A 19,791-nucleotide genomic window follows, 5' to 3' on the forward strand; every position below is an offset into this window, starting at 1 on the left:
GACAGATTACCAGTGCCGAATGGTACATTCGCAACAACCGTATCCACGAAGAGCTGGGTATGGAGCAACTAAGATCCTTTTACTATAGGCTGGCCACAAGATTCCATGCTCGGCAGCAGCAAATGAACAATCCATGTATTAAGATATGTGATTGTAATTATAACGACCTTGCAAATATGGACAGGCCACTGGCCCAACTCAATGTATATATCATGTAACCTGCTATTACCTTATGCCTGCAGTTACCTTCTTGTTTTTTGTTTCTTTTGTGCCTTATTTTTAATGTGTTCGTATCATGTCTTACTGTTTCATATTTATTAATTAATGTGTTATGTAAACCTTCTCATGTAAATAATGTGGATCCAGACTACTGTTAACTTGTCACTTACCATGTTTCACTCCAAATCACGGCTCGACGGCTTTTCTGTGCCTTCATCTTCGCATTAACACCCAAAATTTTTTTCCCAAATAATGCCTAAAAATTTTTTTTAAAAAATTATTTTGATGCCCTTAAGCTTATATGCTTTTTTTTGAAAGGTTAATGTAGATACATGTTCAAAGATACCAATTGTTCTACAAGGGGTAAGGCCTCTGGCCTAGGCACCCTGGTGTTGCAAACACCACTCTACTGGTGAGCGTGCCAGTTCTGTTGAGTCGGTCGGAATAAATCCCTTCAGAGACAGGAAATCATGCCTTCATCAAATTTATGCATAGCGCCTAGTGGTTAGTAAAACATTAACCTTGCATAATTCGGAATCATTCTTTCGGTGAATTTGTATGTAGCGAGTAGCACTTATTATACTACAATAACTAGTTTCTTATTTTCCTGCAAGTCCCAGAAATATCATAATTGTTACTGCTTTCAGATGTGTAAAAATAAATAACTATTTAGTAGTACATTTTTACTTATTACTTATCTGCTATCTATTACATCTATTTCTTCATCTTTATGTTTGTATTCTGTGTCTTCGAAGAATTCGTCTGAGAGTGAAAGATTAGTAGAATAACCCAAGTGAAAAGAAAGAATTAAATACTAATCCACGTAAAAATTGCTTTTGTGAGTTTCTTTTATTTCTATTAAGTTTCCCTTAAATGATATACGACCTTTTTCAGAGATCCTCTAGTTTAGTACCTTTAAATGTAGATCGACATAAAAAAAACTTATCGTTTCCATTACATTTTTTTTCTATTACATTTCTTGACATGCTGATGTATGAACATACTGCTGAATTAATAAGCAAAGGTAATCATTTATTTCTTGTATGTGACTTTTGAGACCTTTTTAACCTATAACATGTTCGCGGATAGCCCGCTCATGCATCGATTACCTGCAAGCTCTTTAGAAGTTCCCTTCTTCGTGGATTTAGCTTTTGTTAATTGCGAAACGTTCCTGGGTAATTGAACACGACGTGAAACGCAAGAGTAATTGTGCAGCTTCCTGGCACGAGAGGAATAATGCCCCAGGCGACACAAACAGAATTTTAAGTTTGGTCATGTTTCTTCAACGAGGTCGTTAAAAAGATATCAACAAATTCGAAGACCTTCATTGGCTCCTTTTTTGTGTGTCCGTCAGTAGTAGCTGTCACGCTGAAAATAACTTGAATGAATAACCGCTGATGCCTTCAAATGATATTTACTTAATTTGCTTTCGCGAAAGATTTGGCTAAAATATTTCATATGAATGCACGTTCTTCTGGGGTTAGGGAAAAATAATAGAAGATAAAAATAACGGAAGACTTTGATAGCTCAGCAATATCAAACACAATAATCCATCTCCAGGCTTAGTCAGAAAAAATGACCGTTTCGCAGTAATGTATGTAAAATTATAATATACGATCGTCTTGCATATCTATTATGCGAAAAGCATGTGATATACAAAAATATTTCTGATAAAGACAGGTGAAAAATGCCAGATGCGTTTATTTAGAAGTTAATTTTTAGCATTTAGACTGAACTGGAATCAACTCTTGTTCTTCTAGAGAAAATATTAGTTATGACTTTTTCTTATTAACTATTTTTTTATCTATTAACTTTTCTGCGGCTAGTTGTGGTTAATTAAAGAAACAAGGCAGAATAACCCATCTGTAAAAATTAAGAGTAGAAACTTATGTTTGAGTCAATTAAGATTAGATTTAGAAAGAAGAAATTATTTAATTTTTTATTTTATTCATTAATTTATGAGCAATGAAAAAATTTTGTACGTTGAATAGTTTATGTTGGCAATGTGCTATACAGACTATCATAGACCAGTACGAAAGTTAGAGCAAGACGCTCTTAGTTTGGTTTATGTGATTATGACAAAGCGTCGAAGGCTATCTGCCTAAGGGATGCCTTCGTGGAGGACTTTCTAAGGAAAACTGGCTCGTATACACGTTACACATGGGGGGAAAACCACGAGACACAAAAACGCACATGCAGACCGTTCGCGGGATTCGAACCTCGGACCGAACTACCAGGCAAGACGCCCGTGATGTATCAACTACTGCGTTAGATAGTATTTCTTTTATTAATTAGTATAACTAGTTTTAGGCAATGATTCAAAAAACTGGAAATACACTTTTATTTAGGAAACCATTGCAAGAACTGAAACAATGTTGGGTATGTATGGCATTTAAAATCCGTTTCTTATTAGCCAGTATGTGTATCACTTTAGTCGATCAAAGCAGCTGTCTTGAAACTCGATTGGAATTTTCAGATTAGAAAAGAAGAATGTAAAACACGAAGTTAGAATTTTTTCAAAATTACAATGGCCCAGTTTCTCTGACATTTGTTTCATCCCATGTTATTCAGCACGGAATGTTTCAGGTAAGAAGAGAGGTCATCATCCTTTTGAGTGGTGCAGAAGATCCATACCAAGATTTGAGTGTTACTGACAGCTTTGATGTTCATGGCGGATTCTAATCGTCTGAGGTCTTGTTAATTAAATTTAACATTCGAAACTGCTTCGCCTCAGAAAGGAATCCTTCGTAGGATCGAAATGGCTAATACAAGTGTACAAATACTTCGGAATTCACATGGATTTACTATCAAGCCCATATTTCAAATTAGTGTCATCTGCCGATGGCATCATCCTTGAACTTTTTGTAAAAGTTGAATCTTATACAGATGTCATAGTTTGAGTAACAGTTATACAATGGAACTTCGGCTGATACCTGTTACCTAGACCAGCCTTACTTTCAATGCTCTTTTTGAAAACAGCCACAATTGCAAAGGCCTCATTTGTTATACAGTATTCGGAGGTTTAATGCCATGCTTGCTATATATTGATCCCCTTTCACTAAAATATCGTTATTGCACCTGTTAGCTACCCTCAACTGCGCGTCTAAAGGAATATTTTCGGGATTTTTTGTTTGCAGCAAATCTGATTAGTTGCTCTACGCAAAGGCCTCCACGAAGTATATTCTCCTCTTCCTCTCCTGCGTGACACAGAGCTGCTGGCGAAACATTTTCCCTAGCCTCGTAAAATGTTCCGGTTACTTACACGCAACAGATCGCGGACTGCAACTATTTCGGATAGAAACTTTCCGTTAAAACTAATGCTGGGAGGAACGCGTTTCTCTTAAAAGTTTCTTACAGCGCAGCTGTATGTGATAACCCCATAAGTTTAGATTTACTGAGTTAAAGGCTGTTAAACTTGCCAACAGTAGCAAGAAAGCTTCATTCATAACTCAAAAGTACTACTCAATTCCACGACAATCATTCCACCCTGGGTTACGTAAAATACACTCTGGGTATTTTACGTGGGCAAATAACAGAAACATAGTCCATTTATTTCAGTTTCATAGATCATTAGCTCTTTAACGAATAGATATGGAAACGCTGACTGCAGTACTTCTTTCCTGAGAAAAATCGAGATTAAACTTTATTATATAGCCTTTTTTTTCCTCTGTCTAGAAATTTTCAAGCAAGATTTAAGATCGCGAACACGAGGCTTATATCCCATTAGATAATGATTTTTATTTCTTGTCCCATATCTAGCATTTATTCTGGATTCCTTGAATGGTTTATAAAACGGAAAAACATTTCAAGACTTTAAATCCCTCTACAATTTTTTCTGAAAATTACTGCATGGAAGCAGATGTTCAGATAGCAAAATTTCTAACCACTAAAATCAAAGCATTTATATTTATTTATTAAATATCATGTTCTTCACACTTAAACCATAAAATTCAATCCAACAACAACATCGCAAAATATTTAAAAGAGCATATCTTTAGAATTTCCGATACACAGTCTCGCGGAACTGCAAATAATTCCCCCCCCCCACCGTACAGTGTTGCCATTGCTCGCTTTGAAATCATTGAGTTTCTTAACTAAAAACTTATAAATGCTTTACAAAATTTGAAAGAGATGATAAAACAAATTCAAAATTTAAGCTTCCAGATGTCCATATTCGGCTGGATACGTGCGTTTTTCAAAATTTGATGGCTCTAGGTGCCGTTGCTTTATCACAACATACACATAGACCCCAACTACTACGGATTCTCCGTAGTTTCTACGGAAATTCATGAAAAATTACGAGCTACGAAAAGTATGGAAAAAACTACGGATTTTACAGAAACAAGAGCAGGAGAACCAGTACGCAAAACGGAACCAACTAATTCATCCGATGATTGGCTGAATACTCGTGTTATCATATATCACGTGTTGAGTGCGTTCCTAGTTTTGAAGAATTAGCCAATCGTAGATCAGTAACTCCAACCGTTAACGACTTATCAATAGTTCCACCCGATTGTCTGTCTCTCAGGTTCCTCGCTGATGCGTGTTTAGGCTGCATTCGGCTGCATTGTGTAGTTTACGGCGAGAGCTGAGCGTGTGTCTTGTGAACTGTGAATCAGGTGAAAGATTTTTAATCATAATGCTGCCTCGAACCAAGAAGCCAAAATTATCAAAGCAGAAGTTTAAAGATTCATATTCTTCAGAATTTCCATGCATTAAAGCGTCCGAAATTTCTGTGAATCACGCACACTGCAGTGTATGCAACAAAGACTTCTCAGTTGCTCATAGCGGAAAAGATGACTGTAAACGGCATGTGTTTTCTCAAAAGCATATAGAACTTGGCACCGTAAAATCTAAAGAAATAACAAATTTCTTAATAAAAGATGATGAAACAGATCCTATAAAAGCCGAATGCTATTTTGTTCGTTTTTTAATTGAACATAATCTACCGCTTTCTGTTTCGGATTATATTACATTGTTTCGGATAAATATTAATTTGCAACAACAAGCTCCTTATATACATAAATTGAGAAGAGAACTTTTTGAACTTTTAATGAATTTATTTGTTAGATTCGTAAAACCATCAGTAATTTCTAAAGAAAATGAAGATGTTACTCTAACGTCTATTCCATTTCAGAAGTATAGTAAACAAAAAGAAAATGAAAATTTAGTGATTGGTGCGGAAACAAGACTATATTTAAAAAATGCCAAGTTGAATGAAAGTGAAGTGAAATCATTTTTCAATTCTGTGCGAGCTTTTTTTGTAACTGCATGTTCATATATAATTGATAAATTTCCACTGAGTGATCCATTTCTAAAACATGCTGAAGTTGCTGACATCAACTTGAGAACTGAAGTCTCATTTTCATCTGTTCTTTACTTGATGAATACTTTTCCATCCATTATTGATGAAAAATGTCTTAATCAAGTAGAAATTGAATTTTCCATGTATCAAGTAGATGATTTGAAAGAAATTGTGGATTTGCGTATTGATATAGCATGGGGAGAAATTGCCAAATTAAAAAATATGAATGGGTGTATTAAATACAAAATATTGCCTTCTGTAATGCTTGCTGTCTTAATAATACCTCATTCAAATGCAGCTTGCGAAAGAATTTTTTCTATTGTTAAAAAAAATCAGACGGAATTTCGACCAAATTTAGGTCTTAAAACTCTTGAAGCAGTTTTGATTGAAAAAATAAATATGCAGGCAAATGAAGAACTGTGTTATAAAAAAACATTCTCAAAATCAGAACTTAAGCTTGCTAAGCATGCTACATATAAATCTTTGCATTCATAAATTATGCGTATTTTGTTTAATACTTATATGTATCATTCTTGGTTATTTAAATTTTATTTCCCTGTAGAAATCATATCCAGAATAAAGATATGATTTATAGCTTCTGATTTTTTCTATGATTAGTAGTGATTTGAAGTACTTTTTATTAGTGAATGCTTGAGGAGTTAAAAGAAAATTTCTAATTAAATGTGCATATAATTTACAAGGTATATTTTTAATTATTCAGTTTTATATGTATATGGATTTTAAATGTAATAAAATTGATTACAATTAATTATTAATTTAAAATTAATGAATGGTTAATTACAACATACGCTACGCGCACATTTTCAAAGTTGTAAAAATGTCGTTCGCGCGTTGACTACTGACAAGGTTTGCTGAAGGTTGGAGTCTATGCATACATACATACATACATACATTTATGCAGATTCTTCATTCTTTAATTTCTTTAAATATAATACATGGGCGATAATATTTGGTGGCAACAATTTCAAAAGTGATTTGCCGTTTATAATGAATCGACGCAAAATGGCAAAACGAAATTAATTGCCCTTCTGATCTAACTCTCCTTTGGGCTAATAAAGTATGCATGTTTTGATTTTTATCAACGATATGAATTGAAATAAAAATTTAATTACAGTAAATGAATCTGCTGGTTTTTCACTCGCTTAACTTCATAACAATTTAGCGATTGATTAAAAATGAAAGGCGAATTAAAAATCTTGTATTTTACCGAAAGGAAACACTTTGAGAATTACCACGCACGAAGCTATATGGAAGATTTAAGATTATGTTTCGCTCAGTGGCAATACTTGATAAAACGAGTACATTATGTATGTAAAGGTTCAAAATGTTTGGGAAGGTCGTTTTTAAAGTTATAATAATGCATCATGCACGTGAAGCTTCGACAAAGTACACTATATAATAAAAAAATAATAAAAAAAAATAATAAATAATAAAAAAATGGCATAATAAAAAAAATGTGAATAGAAATAATACACGTACACAACTATAAAATACCATAAGGCATGTACACAGAGTATCCAAATTATTACAGATACACCCTAGTAATGCATTAGTAAACTCTGACGTTGATCACATCTTCTGGGCATACTCAATAAGGTGCTGATATCGTTCCTAAGGTATGTTACCTATGTTGGTATAATGACAACTCTAAGTTCATTTAGATTGGATAGTGACGGTTCCAGGCATTGAAGATCTTTCCCTTCCGTCTGACACATGCTGAATAGGATAGAGATCCGGCGACTGAACTGATAATGGAAGCAATCTGAACTCAGGATCATGCTGTTTGAGATCACTGTGCGATCATACACTTTGAGCTGAGTCATATATTTGACTATATTTAATTTCTTGTTGAAAGCGACCATCTGCACCAGGGAACTTCAAAGGGTGAACGAGTATACATGATGGACAATTATATTGATTTAAGATGTGGTGCTGAGAGTAGTTTGGGATATATCAAGGCAATCACTGTATTCCAAGAATATATTCCCAGTTCCCCAGGCTGGAGAGTTGTCATTAGGCATATGAAGTCCGCAAATCTGCTCTATTTGATCCATACTCTGACCCTGTCATCTGCATGATACAGCAGAAAACGAGATTTATTGGACCGAACAACATTTTGTCAATCGTCAAAAGTCTAATTTTGATGGCGTAAGTGCGCAACAATGGGGATTCTCCATTTTTCAATGCTAGCGTAGGCATTTTTGACGGTCTCCTCGTGTTAAAATCCATCCACTGCAAAGTTCATAGTGTTGTGCTTTTGCGTGCTTTTTGTGATAAATGTATATTATACTGAACTACAATTCTACGTATTCTTGCCCTTTTGTTGCTGCGAACGATTCATACTAATCGTTACTAACATTAGCTGTTTCACATATGCATTATTAGGCCTCGTTCGAGATTAAGTTATCCAAATATTTTGTTTTAACCACTTTAATACTAACTGCAGTAACTATTTCTTCTCAAAATAAGCTTACCTTAAATTAGTAATACTTGGCTGTTACGTCACTGGCAGAGAGTGGTCCACGTAAAAAAAGGGGTGTCTAATATTTTGGCCGCTCGATGTATGTGCTGACAAATGCTGTTTTGAAGACAGTTGAATAATTTAGAACAGGATTTAAGAATTATTCATTCATAGAAATCTTCGACTGTCTAGGTATTTCGAATTTAGAGATACCAGATTCGTTCAAGAAAGAAAATAAAACTTAGGAGATTAATTTACTGAAAATATTCTCGAAGGTAATTCTTAGAATAAGCGAACATTAACAGAAAGTATTAGATGCCTTCTAATTTTCATTTTGAAAGGAAGCATTTCGTGTTTGGAGAGGAAGAAACTGCTTAGCTTGTTTGCATAAAAGGGGAACCATTTCACGATAGTTTAAAATTTCGGCTATGCGCTTTGCATACAGTGAGCTAGAGGCTAACATTCCAGAGTTACACCTTAACAACCCACCCTAACAGTCATCCCAAACTGAAAGTCGAGTTTTCATTCCATGTTTAACCTACTGTCCAATAACATAAAATAATGACAATAGTCGTAAAAACAAATAAAACATTTATTTGTACTTCGGCTTGAAGTTTCAAATACAAAAGTGCTAATCGAATCTTTAGATCCACTTTTTGCAGCTTGCTAATGTATAACACGTTTTACATTATTAACAAAAAAAAATCAAATTTTAGGCTGAAAATGTGGTTACTATACTGATACATCTTCTATCGTAACTACAAAAAGTCGAAACTTGAAAGTCGCCAACAATTAGCGCAACCGTCGCAAATAAAATCTGAGAGTTACCAAGCTTCTTGGTTGAAGTTGCCAATTTAAGGTCTCTCTCGTCGTTTAAATTCCCTTAATTTGCATTACTGGTGAAGATGACGAAAAACAGAAGTGAGGAAAATATTTAACGTAAGAAAATAACGTGTTAATTAAAATAAACCTCACAACCTTTCTGTAATAACCATGAAGAAATAGACTAGTGAATGCGTAAGGAGATTTTTTTTTTTTTTTTTTTTTTTTTTTTTGCAGCATCAACGAGGAATCTAGAGATGGGATTAACATCCAGAAAAACAAGCTGAAATACTTTATCTACTTTTTTTCTTTAAAAATTAAATTCGATTTTATTCCGCACGTAGTGGTGATATATTTTAACACGCTAAGCGACGAATGGAAAATCCTCATTTTATATAGACACTTTCCACATCTAGCAGGAGGACTAAGAGAGAGCGGGTGGGAGAAAAAATTGCGCAGAGGCGAAGGTCTCGTCTAATTCTCTTTGCTTTAATACCGGGATTTGAGATGTTGCTGCGTTTCAAAAGAGAAAAAACAGGAGAAACTGGCAGCTCTCCAAAATTTCTGAGCTGTTCTCACAGATATGAGTATTTTTTCCTCTCTGGCTAGATAGCTTTATGTACTATGCATTCATCTTATTCCAAGATAATTTCGAATTCCGTATAAGGCTTCCAGAGAGCCGCATCTGCTCTTAACTGTAGCACCTGAACAAGACATGAATTAGAAACAACCAATCACTTGTGGTTCTACTGCCGGAACAGACCATTTGCCTCATTTTTTTACAATAGCTGACATTAAAAGCACAAATAAAATCCTGTTCCAGCAAATGCATAACATAAATAAATTTATAGAGTTGTAAATCCGAACTGGGTCTCTATGCAAGAGAGAAATTTGAAGGGAAAAAGCTCACATTTATCGAAAAAGCAGGGAAAGGGAGGGAGAAGAGAATGATATTCGTTTTGAAACGTCTTGCATTTCTGGAACAATGCATTAGTTCGCTCGACAACAGGGCATAATAATTAACCCTCAGATACAGCTAAAGGCATTTCAAATAAAGCTATTAAATTTTTATTCCCTTTTTGCGCAACCTATATGTGTGAATAGGGATTTTCTTCCATGTTATACTCGGAAAAAAAAGTACAGAACAAAATTAAAAGTGGATCCAGATTTACGGTTACACCTAAGTGAAATATGACCAGACGTAAAGTGTGGTGTGGTGTGGTGTATTTAATTATGGCAAAGCACACTAGGGCTATCTGCCTAAGAGGAGGGATGCCTTTCGTGGAGGACTTTCTAAGGGAAACTGGCTCGTATACACGTTACACATGGGAAAAACCACGAAAACACCCATACAGCCAGCCCGTTCGCGGGATTCGAACCTCGGACCGAACTACCAGTGTTCAGCGACTTTACCGCTCGGCCGCTGGTGGGCCCCAGACGTAAAGAAATTGATCTCTCTTAAACAGGTTCAAATTTCACAATAAATTTTAGAATTAAAGTATTATAACTTAAATTTTGATAATTAAAATGGTAACCAATTTTTAATCTAATATTTTTTTATGTGTGCATATTTAATACAAATAGCTAACAGGTTGTACAAATGGAAAAACATATTTTTTTCAATATTTCTATTGAGAAATTGAAAAATAATCATTGTAAAATGTAGTGGTGGTACTAAAGTTTTTCAGTTTTTGTTTAGATGGTTCGCTTTAGTCAAAAGGTTGAGAACCGCTGGGCTAGGCAATTAATGCCAGCCAGCACGTCTGCCAATAATAACTTGATTAAAATGCATCTGGATAGGATTTCAAGTACTGTTGTGAGGTATTTTCTTTCTCCTTAGCGCATACTTTTGTGGTATAATTAAAAAACACGTGCAGCTAGCAGTTGGAAGGTCCGGAGTTCGAGTTCTAGCAGAGGAACTGTATATTTTTTACGCCTTCTGCTTCGATAAACCTAATGACTCTTCAGTGCAAATTAGACGCGTTGAACTGGAAACAAAAGTTGTGGAACAGGAAGAAGAGATATTTGGCAACTTCGTAAAAACATTATATTCAGAAATTTCATAATATTTAAATCCATTTCTTGCGTATCCTTGAAAATGATATGACATAACTTTGAATAAGGAAAAGTATTAAAATTAGAGTAAAAGAGCCAAAAATGTTACCAGAAAGCTTTTAAATGTTTTTAAAAGTATAAAGTAAAAAAGTAAAATTGTATTATTTAATCATAATCGAGTTGTTGATATTTCTTCCAAATTTTTCTTTCTGATGTTAACATTAAATTAGCTTCGTTACTAATGTTTCGAATTTTGTTACCTCTGTACGGTTAAACTTTCCAAAAGTAAAGTATGTCCACAAAATTTGTTTTGCTGTTCTATTTTGTTTAATAAGGAGTTCCTTATGCCCTTTGGTATTTAAGGCGATGCAGCTGTGAGAAGTGTATGTGGAATACTTTTCTTCAAAGAATAAGGTTCTAAGACTGTCCCTCAAAATGCATATACCATTTAATTTAAATCTGAGATTAAATTTTGCCTTATTTTAATATTTTATAATGATAGAAATATTCCAGAGTTTGTCTGGGCGGATATGAGCATGAAATAATATCAGAGACTAATTCAGAAGTCAAACAACAAAAATCAGCGTTAATTTACAAAATTTTCACAGGCTTTCTTATCTTATCTAAACATTATTTCCTATCTTGTTCATTTGCGGTTTTGCAGCTGAAGATGATGGTTCGGTAAAACCATCGAAACTAGTTCTGTGAAAATTTTGTAAATTAACGCTGATTTTTGTTGTTTGACTTCTGAATTAGTATTTATTCGGCGTGTTATTGTGTCTTAATTAATATCAGAGAGTCAAAGCAGATCGAAATAGTTAATGGTTTTCAGAATGGATCAAAACGCTGGAATGGAAGTTAAAAGCAAGCAAAATTCTTCTCCCTGTCGTCGAATATGTCCTCGGGAGATTTAAGAAAAGGAATCATCAAATTTACATTTTGTGTGTATATATATTTTCATAATCGTGGATTTAAATTTCTTGCTAATAGCGTTGTAAAAAAAATTGAGTAAAAATTCTCTACATACCCCTCCCCCCAACATATATATAAAAAGAGGAAAAAAACGTGAAAGATAATTTAGCATTGGTAGCTATGTTTATTTTGTTGGTTTCACTCCTTATTTAACATAAATATCCCTACTAAGTAGCCAAGTGTGTTACAGCCCCGTCTACGTAAATAACAACAGGGTAAGGTTTACACAACTTTTTTTTAAATTTAAAATTTAAGCTGAACAAATGCACTACTTGTACTCACAGTTTAAATCTACGCATCGTGCGGGATATCAGTTAACAGAAATGGCAATTTAAAATTAGATGCTGGAGACTAGAGTGCAACAGCCTAACAAGTGCTGGCTAAGATTCGAGAGTGATTTCGGCTAGCAAAATGGCTGACGCTGGATACTAATTAGTAGTGCTGCCCGAGAGAATAGTATTACGGTCAGCGTCGCTGCCAGAGGCTATCTGTCTAAACTTTCAAGAAAGCTTTCTTAAAAACTCGTACCTCATTTATATCTTGGTAAGAGCTAATCAAACGACAAAATGACAGAATGGTTCCAAATCATAAGAAAATGCTTTAATTCATATAAATGTTACAATTTACTAGTTCTTTTGATGTGTCGGTTGTCTTTCCTTACTAGAGAATTGGTTACTATATCAGTTTTGAGTACATTATTTGTCTGGCTGTATGTGGCTCCAATGCTTATTTCTAAAGTCAGCAAGCCCCAAAGTAAGGCTTCCACAGGAAGGACTAGAACTGGCAATTAAATAATGCTTCCTTTGTAAACCAAATCACTACACGTTTTCCAGCTTATAATATATATATAAATTATACTTAAGTTAGAATAATGTACAATTAAAGACGTTTACCTGGATGATAAGTAGCTGTTTAAAATGAAAAAATTTTATCTCTAGTATTACTAAAGAACCTAATACTGCACGAAACAAGAGACTTATCTGCGACTTTGCTCTGGAGTCTACTTCAATACTGCAACTGAAAAAAAAAAAAAAAAAAAATTCTGTTTGTTCACCAGCGTAGTGAATATTATCTGAGATTTATGAAGAAATTTTCGACATCTCTTTCTATACCCGTGGAAACTTCACACGAGATGTATCTTAGTTATATTTGTGCTTATGAATAGGCAAAAGAAAATCAATTGATTAGTGAAATTTTCAAACTAATCTCGTAACTCTTTTAGGAAGGCATCCTCGAAAGGATCTCTTCTCCCAATCAGGTAACTTTCGAGTGTTCTTTTGCGATCAAATAACCAAAAAAATTTCGTTTGTTTGATATTTCAGTTACCTTTGTATGTAATAAAAGTAAAATGTACCGAATGAAAGTATTAAATTCTATTAAAAAATTCCATACTTTCATTTAGTTCATCTCTCTATTTTACTCGATCTTTTATTTTATCTTATAAGGTATTACCCTCCCCCCGCCTTCTTGGCATACCTTCGTGGTGTGGTGGTCTGCACGCTGGGTGCGTATTCCAGAGGTAATGTTTCTACAGTGGCGCCCGAACTAAAAGGGTTGTGGATGATGATTCTCCACACCCAGTATTTGGCGATTGCGCCCCCTAAAATCCCTAGTCGCGTTTTAAAAGGAAGAGTATATAAGGTATTTCTTCCGTCTGCTCTACATGCCTTCGTGGTGTGGTGGTCTGCACGCTGGGAGCGTATACCAGAGGTCCGCGGTTTGATTCCCGGCGAAGGCGGTTGCTCATTTTTCATCTTTCCTACTTCCAAATTACCTACAGTCTTATGGTAGTATTTACGTCTCACGAATACGAATTCTCAAGGACTTGAATAAAAAACGTAATTATGAAACTATCTTTTCAGATAAATCTCTTTACATAATACGATATGCCCCAAAGTATACAGTACTGAAATGAAATGATGAACAAAATTACATTATTTTCGTCACTGAGTTTATTCCTCCTGAAAGAAATTAAAATAACCATTACACACATACTTACACACACTATTAGCGTGTTGATTTACCACGGTATGTGTAATGTAAGTGTTCACCTCCTCGCTGTAGACAGTGTTTATATCGTTCACGCAGATTCTCAAACATATCCTGAAACAAAGGTTGCTGCAGACTCCTGCGAAAGGAGATGATTTGCTCACGTAATGCAGGCACAGTTCTTGGTGGATCTTCACAGTTGAATACACCCTCCTTTAACATTCCCCGCAAGTAGGCATCAGGCAGTGTAAGATCGGGGGAATAGGACGGGTATGGGAAGTCAGTACCACGTGAAATGATTCGTCCTGGAAAGTTTTCCTGAAGCATCGCTAGAGATGTCGAGCGGTATGGCTGGTCACGCTGTCCTGTTGGTACCACTGTCTATTCATGTGAATGTTACTTGCAAGATAGAACCTTCTCAAATCTTGAAGAAATGGCTCGATCACTAAATCTCTGTAGCCTTCTTGGGGGACGGTAAGATCACTGCCTTCCTCATCTTCAAGGAAATAGAGACCTAATAAACCATGTGCTGAGATGGCAATGGCACACCATATCGTCACACGTAAACTATGTAGAGGTTTCTGGACGATAACATCTGGCCGCTCAAAACCAGGGAAGCGAGTTGTCTGACGAATGATGTAGCCGTTCAAGTGAATGTGACTTTCGTCGGACTGCGCATTCTTCAAGAAATCTGCATCCTGGTACACCATGGCCTAAAATGTTGCACTATACTCCATCCTGGCTCGCATACTTGGTTCTGTCAAGCGTTGTCCAATCTGTATCCGGTACGGAAATCCACCTATGTCCTTAGACAATCGTTGAACGGACGTACTGCTGACGTTCAGTTTCAAAGCCGTTCGTCGTATACTTCGCCGGGGCGAATACAGCACCTGCTGGAGAATATGTGCGTGATTCTCATTTATCGAAACAGTTACTGGTCGATCAGGTTTCTCCTTCTGTTGAAACAGTACACTACCAGAACAATAGACAGCATAACCATGTTACTTAGTGCCGTCTTATTAAAACTCTTCTAGGAATTGTTCTGCCACCTCTTTCAAACTCGGTTCACCTTCACGATCGCTTCCTTAAGAGCGGAAGTAATGCTGAACTATGAATACTTTTTCCTCCGTCGAGAGACCCATTTCCAACAACAATTGCACAACTTCCTTTTCACTACTGCGAACACGGTCGACAAGCGAACAGAAGTGTTTAAGATGCGCGAGTTTCAGTACTGTATATTTTGGCATATACTGTACTTTACTAACTGTCCGAAAATAGTGAGTTATTATCGTATGCTTTCTATTTATATTGAATAATTTTCATAAATTCCAAAACAAAATTCTTTTTAATAAGAGCGCATTTTGATTTACCTTCGATTTTTAATGTAACTTATGTATGTGTTGTATTAAATTTTTACCTTTCTAGGCAAATAATCGTACTTTTTTCCCTTTCAGAAAGTTGAAAGCGCATGTGACGGAGATACTTGTCAAGCATAATACCTGACTTATTTAATAAAAATTATGGAAAGAGTGTGTCTCCTTTGTATTTCTCCATTAAAAATATTTTACGGAAAGTGAGGGATTCGTTTGTATTTCTTCATTAAAAACAGTAATTTACTTCACTGAAATATCTAAGATTAACATGAGAAAAGATGGGCATTATTTCTGTTTCATACACCCACTCAGCTAACAAACTATACATCGTTTTTTATAAAGCAAAAACATCAGCAAAAAGTTTCATTAAAAATTAATTGTACATATGTTTTAGAAATGTGAAATATGTGTATAGATAAATATTTAACTAAATGAAATTATCCCTTTACTTTTGTAATGGGAAAAAAGTTCTAAGTACTATCAAAATCTAAATAATATTTACATTTCTAGCTTCTTTTCTTAGTGGTAGATGTATAGTAAATACTACTCTTTCCTTTTGTGAAACCTGAAACCATATATACTCAGCTAACATAAACTATACATGCTGCATTAAAAATTAATTCTACATACGTTTTAGAAATGTATAGTTGTATTTCTAGCTGCATAGATAAATATATAACTAAATGAAATTATCCTTTTCCTTTCGTAAACGGAAAAAAGTCGTTCTAACAACTTTCGAAATCTAAATAATATTTACATTTCTAGCTTCTTTTTTTAGCGGTAGATATATAACTAAATACTGCTCTTTCCCTTTTGTGAAACTTGAAACCTTAGTATAAAATGACCCAATTTTATAAATAATTTTATCTAGGAAATATTTTATATCACTTCTGAGAAACCTGACTATTGATCAGCAATGAAATGAGCAGAATTTTTGTGATGTCTTAGAGGCTAAAAATTCATTGACAGCGTGCAAACGTTTAATCACGTTTATTAGAGAGTTTCAGGACTTGTCAGGTGAGTTCAAAATGGATAGTTATCGAAATTATTCAAAATGGTTAATTCTACTCCTTGTCCTTAATATAAATAAAGTGAAACAGAGTTATACAAAAATATAAACATATGTAATAAAATGAAATGCTTCTTAAAGTTTTGTTTCCCTTATAAAATTTATATCTTTTCTACTTTCTTTATTCTGGACTTAAGCAGTGGCCGAGTGATTAAGACTAGTAAATAATGATAGCTCGACCCGGACTTGAATCGAGGCGAAAAGGCTGGCTGCGCATGACTAGGTTTCATGGTTTTCCCCAAATGTAACGTGAACACGAGCCAATTTCCTTTACAAAGTCCTCCACAAAAGCAGCCTTTTCTTTAGGCAGTCTTCATGTGCTTAGTTATATTCAAATAACTCATCCTTTGTTTATTCTAATACAAATATCTTGGCTTACTTATAACTCATCTTTCTATATAATGCAAATTTGATTTCTGAAGGGGTTACATTTATTACATATCTGTAAATATTTAAGGGAAAATATGCATTACCATTATCTTTTATTTAATGCTTTACAATTACGAGAAATTAGATGACGTTCCAGCAATATATTTTAAGCATTGTCATTACACATTTTCTTAAAATAGTAAAAGCAAATTTTTCCCTAATCCAAATGTCTTTTAAACAGAGGGGGATTTGACCACTATCTATAGAATTTCACTACATAAAACAAGAAACTATACTCAAAACAAACTAGAACAAGTTATGCAAGTTACAAGAAAGATCTGTAAGATAATTTATGCAAACAATTGTAATGAAAAACCTTTCACCTTAGAAATGGTTATCAAATTTTATTTTTAGTTATTCACAGAAATATTTTTTCGACATTAGTAAGAATGATCTTTAACCTATGTAGTCAGATTGCCGATTTCATCACATCATTTACATCAGTATCTTCGTACTAAATAATCTAAGCAGAGTACAAATAAATACAACATAATCTTCATACAAATAAAAATCTAAGTAGAGTTTGTCAAAAGTGCTTAAAATAATAACTTTCACTTCAGATGCCTAACAGAAAGTGATATGTAGACAGCATACATCAAAAGGACAGATTCATAATGTCGCAGTCTTTGAAATAATAGTCTAAATCGATCGAAGATACATCGGATATTAAGTCTACCCTTAGGATCAAATTACATACTATTCATCTGATTAAATAATAGTCTAAATCGATCGAAGATACATCGGAAATTAAGTCTACCCTTAGGATCAAATTACATACTATTCATCTGATTAAATAAATCCTAAAAAAGAAAGTCTTGAATGCGCTGAATTTCAATTTCATTGAGAAAATCTCGCACACCGTTGGTAAACAGCACATAATGTAACGCTGAAGATGAACTGAATGATCGCCTTCAGTCGAAAAGAATTCTGTGGGAGATGTGGTACTTCTTAAAAACTTTTCGCTCTTCAGACTATTTCTATCAAGTTTGTTGCCGAGATCTTTTACTACTGGATATTTTTGATTTATTTGGGTCTGAAGAGTACTGAAAAGATTTTCTGATGATCAATATTATTTGAAGCGTGGCAAATCTTATATGGCAAGAGATTCTTAATCTTCGATTTAACGTTTTACGCTGAAATTGTCACTATTTCTTTTCACATCAGATACTTTTGACCTTAAAAACTGCTTCTCAGATTCTCAATAAGAACTACTTAAAAGCCATAAAAGCTATAAATGAAAACCATTATTGTTGTAATAGAAATAGAAAACGAGTTTAAATATTTTGTAGGATTATTATTATTTTAATTAACCAGTACTTATGAACTAGACCTTTGTTATAACTTATCCTTTTCCGTTTACACACCAGAAATGCAAATCAGTTAAAGAGTATGTAAGTTGAAGGTTTTGGATCGTAATACAGAGCGTGTTTCTGCCTCTCGAAGCCTCGTTACTAGGCTTTACCAGCTCTGATAAGCTTGTAATTCTTCGGCTTTGCGTTATTGCTGCCGACATTTAATTTTTACCATGGTGAGAAGTTCTAAGCCAACTTACAGTTAAAATCGTTTGCGCAGACGTTGTCTTCCAGGCTTAATTTAACTGTTACTGTAAGTTACTTCGCTACAAGTGGTTGTCGATTCTGTTAGCACGGCAAATGTTTTTATGTTAAAATTCTGATTTAATAAAAAGGTTATTTTAACGGTTTCAAGTCTCTTTCATTAATTTTAGATACAACGATAATTTGCTCTAAATCTGGTAGGGTTTTGATAGTTGTTTATGCTACCAAAGAAAGTCAAATTCTATGATTTCCATAAACATTCATGCTTATAACATTTTCAGTGGTTTTTGAGTGCAATTGTTCTCTGGCTGCCTATTACTTTATTTACGAATAAAGAGAAAATTCGAATAGTGATGATAACAAAAGTTAACGTTTCCTGAGAATCGAATTTAGAACCTATTCTTTTCCAGGCAAAGAGGCCAACAAACCCTGTGATTGTATTTCTTTAACATTCGTTTAAATTTGAGTAGAACTTTTTATCTCTCTCAATTCTCAAACCATATCTATTTACAATATAGTATGAGTCTTTTTTCGCATCTGCTATAAACCTAAAAATTAAGTCCTGGCGCGCCAGCAGTGGTCTAGTGGTTAAAACCACCGAATCTTTGTACTCGTAAAGGACTCAAACTTGTACTCTGATGAACGGGCTGGTTGCATGGTTGGTTTTCGAAGTTCATCTCGTGCGTAACTGGACTGAGAGTTTTCCTTAGAAAACCCTCCACGAAGGTATTCCCTTCCCTTATACAGCCATTGTATACTTTGGCGTATTTAAGTAACCTAATTTTAAGCTTTGATTTACTCAGCTTCCTATTTGTTTTCCGTTTGTTGATATAATTATCAGGTACATGTCAAAATCGTACCATTAGTTCTTGCTAGTTTCTAAAATTTTATTTTTCTTCTCCGGTCATTGATCTACTATAACACTTGTAGGGCAGATTGTAGGGCAGCTGCGTCTGAAATGTTAAAGTTATATTCTAGTCACCTTCGAAGTAACATTCATCCGAATACACACATCGGCTTCAAGACTTCTCACATTCCTGAAAGCATTAGAAGAACGTCTCGACCTATCTTAGATTGGTTATTGCGAATTTTCCGAAATAACTGACCTTTTATAATCATCTTAAAACGAGAAAACATCGGAATCAGAAGATGAGAAATCTGGCAAATGAGATGGTTGAGGCTAACAGGAATTTGTTTTTGATCAAAGAAATCCAAGCTTTTTTGTTAAGAATGCTACATCTCCCCGAGTGATCGGAGATGTTTCAAGTCCATGTACATTATAACACGAACTATGCGTACTAGATTATATCATTTCATACATTTTTTCTGTGGACTGGATGTTAGAACCCTGTGACAGAAAAATTGAATTACTGCGAGTTTCAATCACATGATGTGGTTGTCTCGTAAACCTTTTTAACATAGCAGAATACTGAATCTGCATACCGCAATTTCCTTCCATCGTAATAAACTACAATAAATTCGTCTCCTCTCCTCTTTTTTAATAGGAGAAAGAGGATCAA

General features: G+C 34.5%; 1 protein-coding gene across 3 annotated transcripts in view; it reads left to right on the plus strand.

Moving 5' to 3' along the window:
- LOC118182114 (nuclear pore membrane glycoprotein 210-like) overlaps positions 1–15,421 on the plus strand; it is a 139,538-nt gene extending 124,117 nt beyond the window's left edge. For all 3 annotated transcript variants that reach the window (XM_035351400.2, XM_035351401.2, XM_085808850.1), the window contains one exon: positions 15,299–15,421. In XM_035351400.2, the coding sequence (XP_035207291.1) occupies positions 15,299–15,340 (42 nt within the window). In that variant the 3' untranslated portion in view covers positions 15,341–15,421. The remainder of the gene's footprint in view (positions 1–15,298) is intronic.
- Positions 15,422–19,791: the final 4,370 nt, after the last annotated feature.

The sequence above is a fragment of the Stegodyphus dumicola genome, chromosome X2, assembly GCF_044657685.1.
Source record: "Stegodyphus dumicola isolate Sdum_Otavi_A_Nest chromosome X2, ASM4465768v1".
NCBI classification, from domain to species: domain Eukaryota; kingdom Metazoa; phylum Arthropoda; class Arachnida; order Araneae; family Eresidae; genus Stegodyphus; species Stegodyphus dumicola.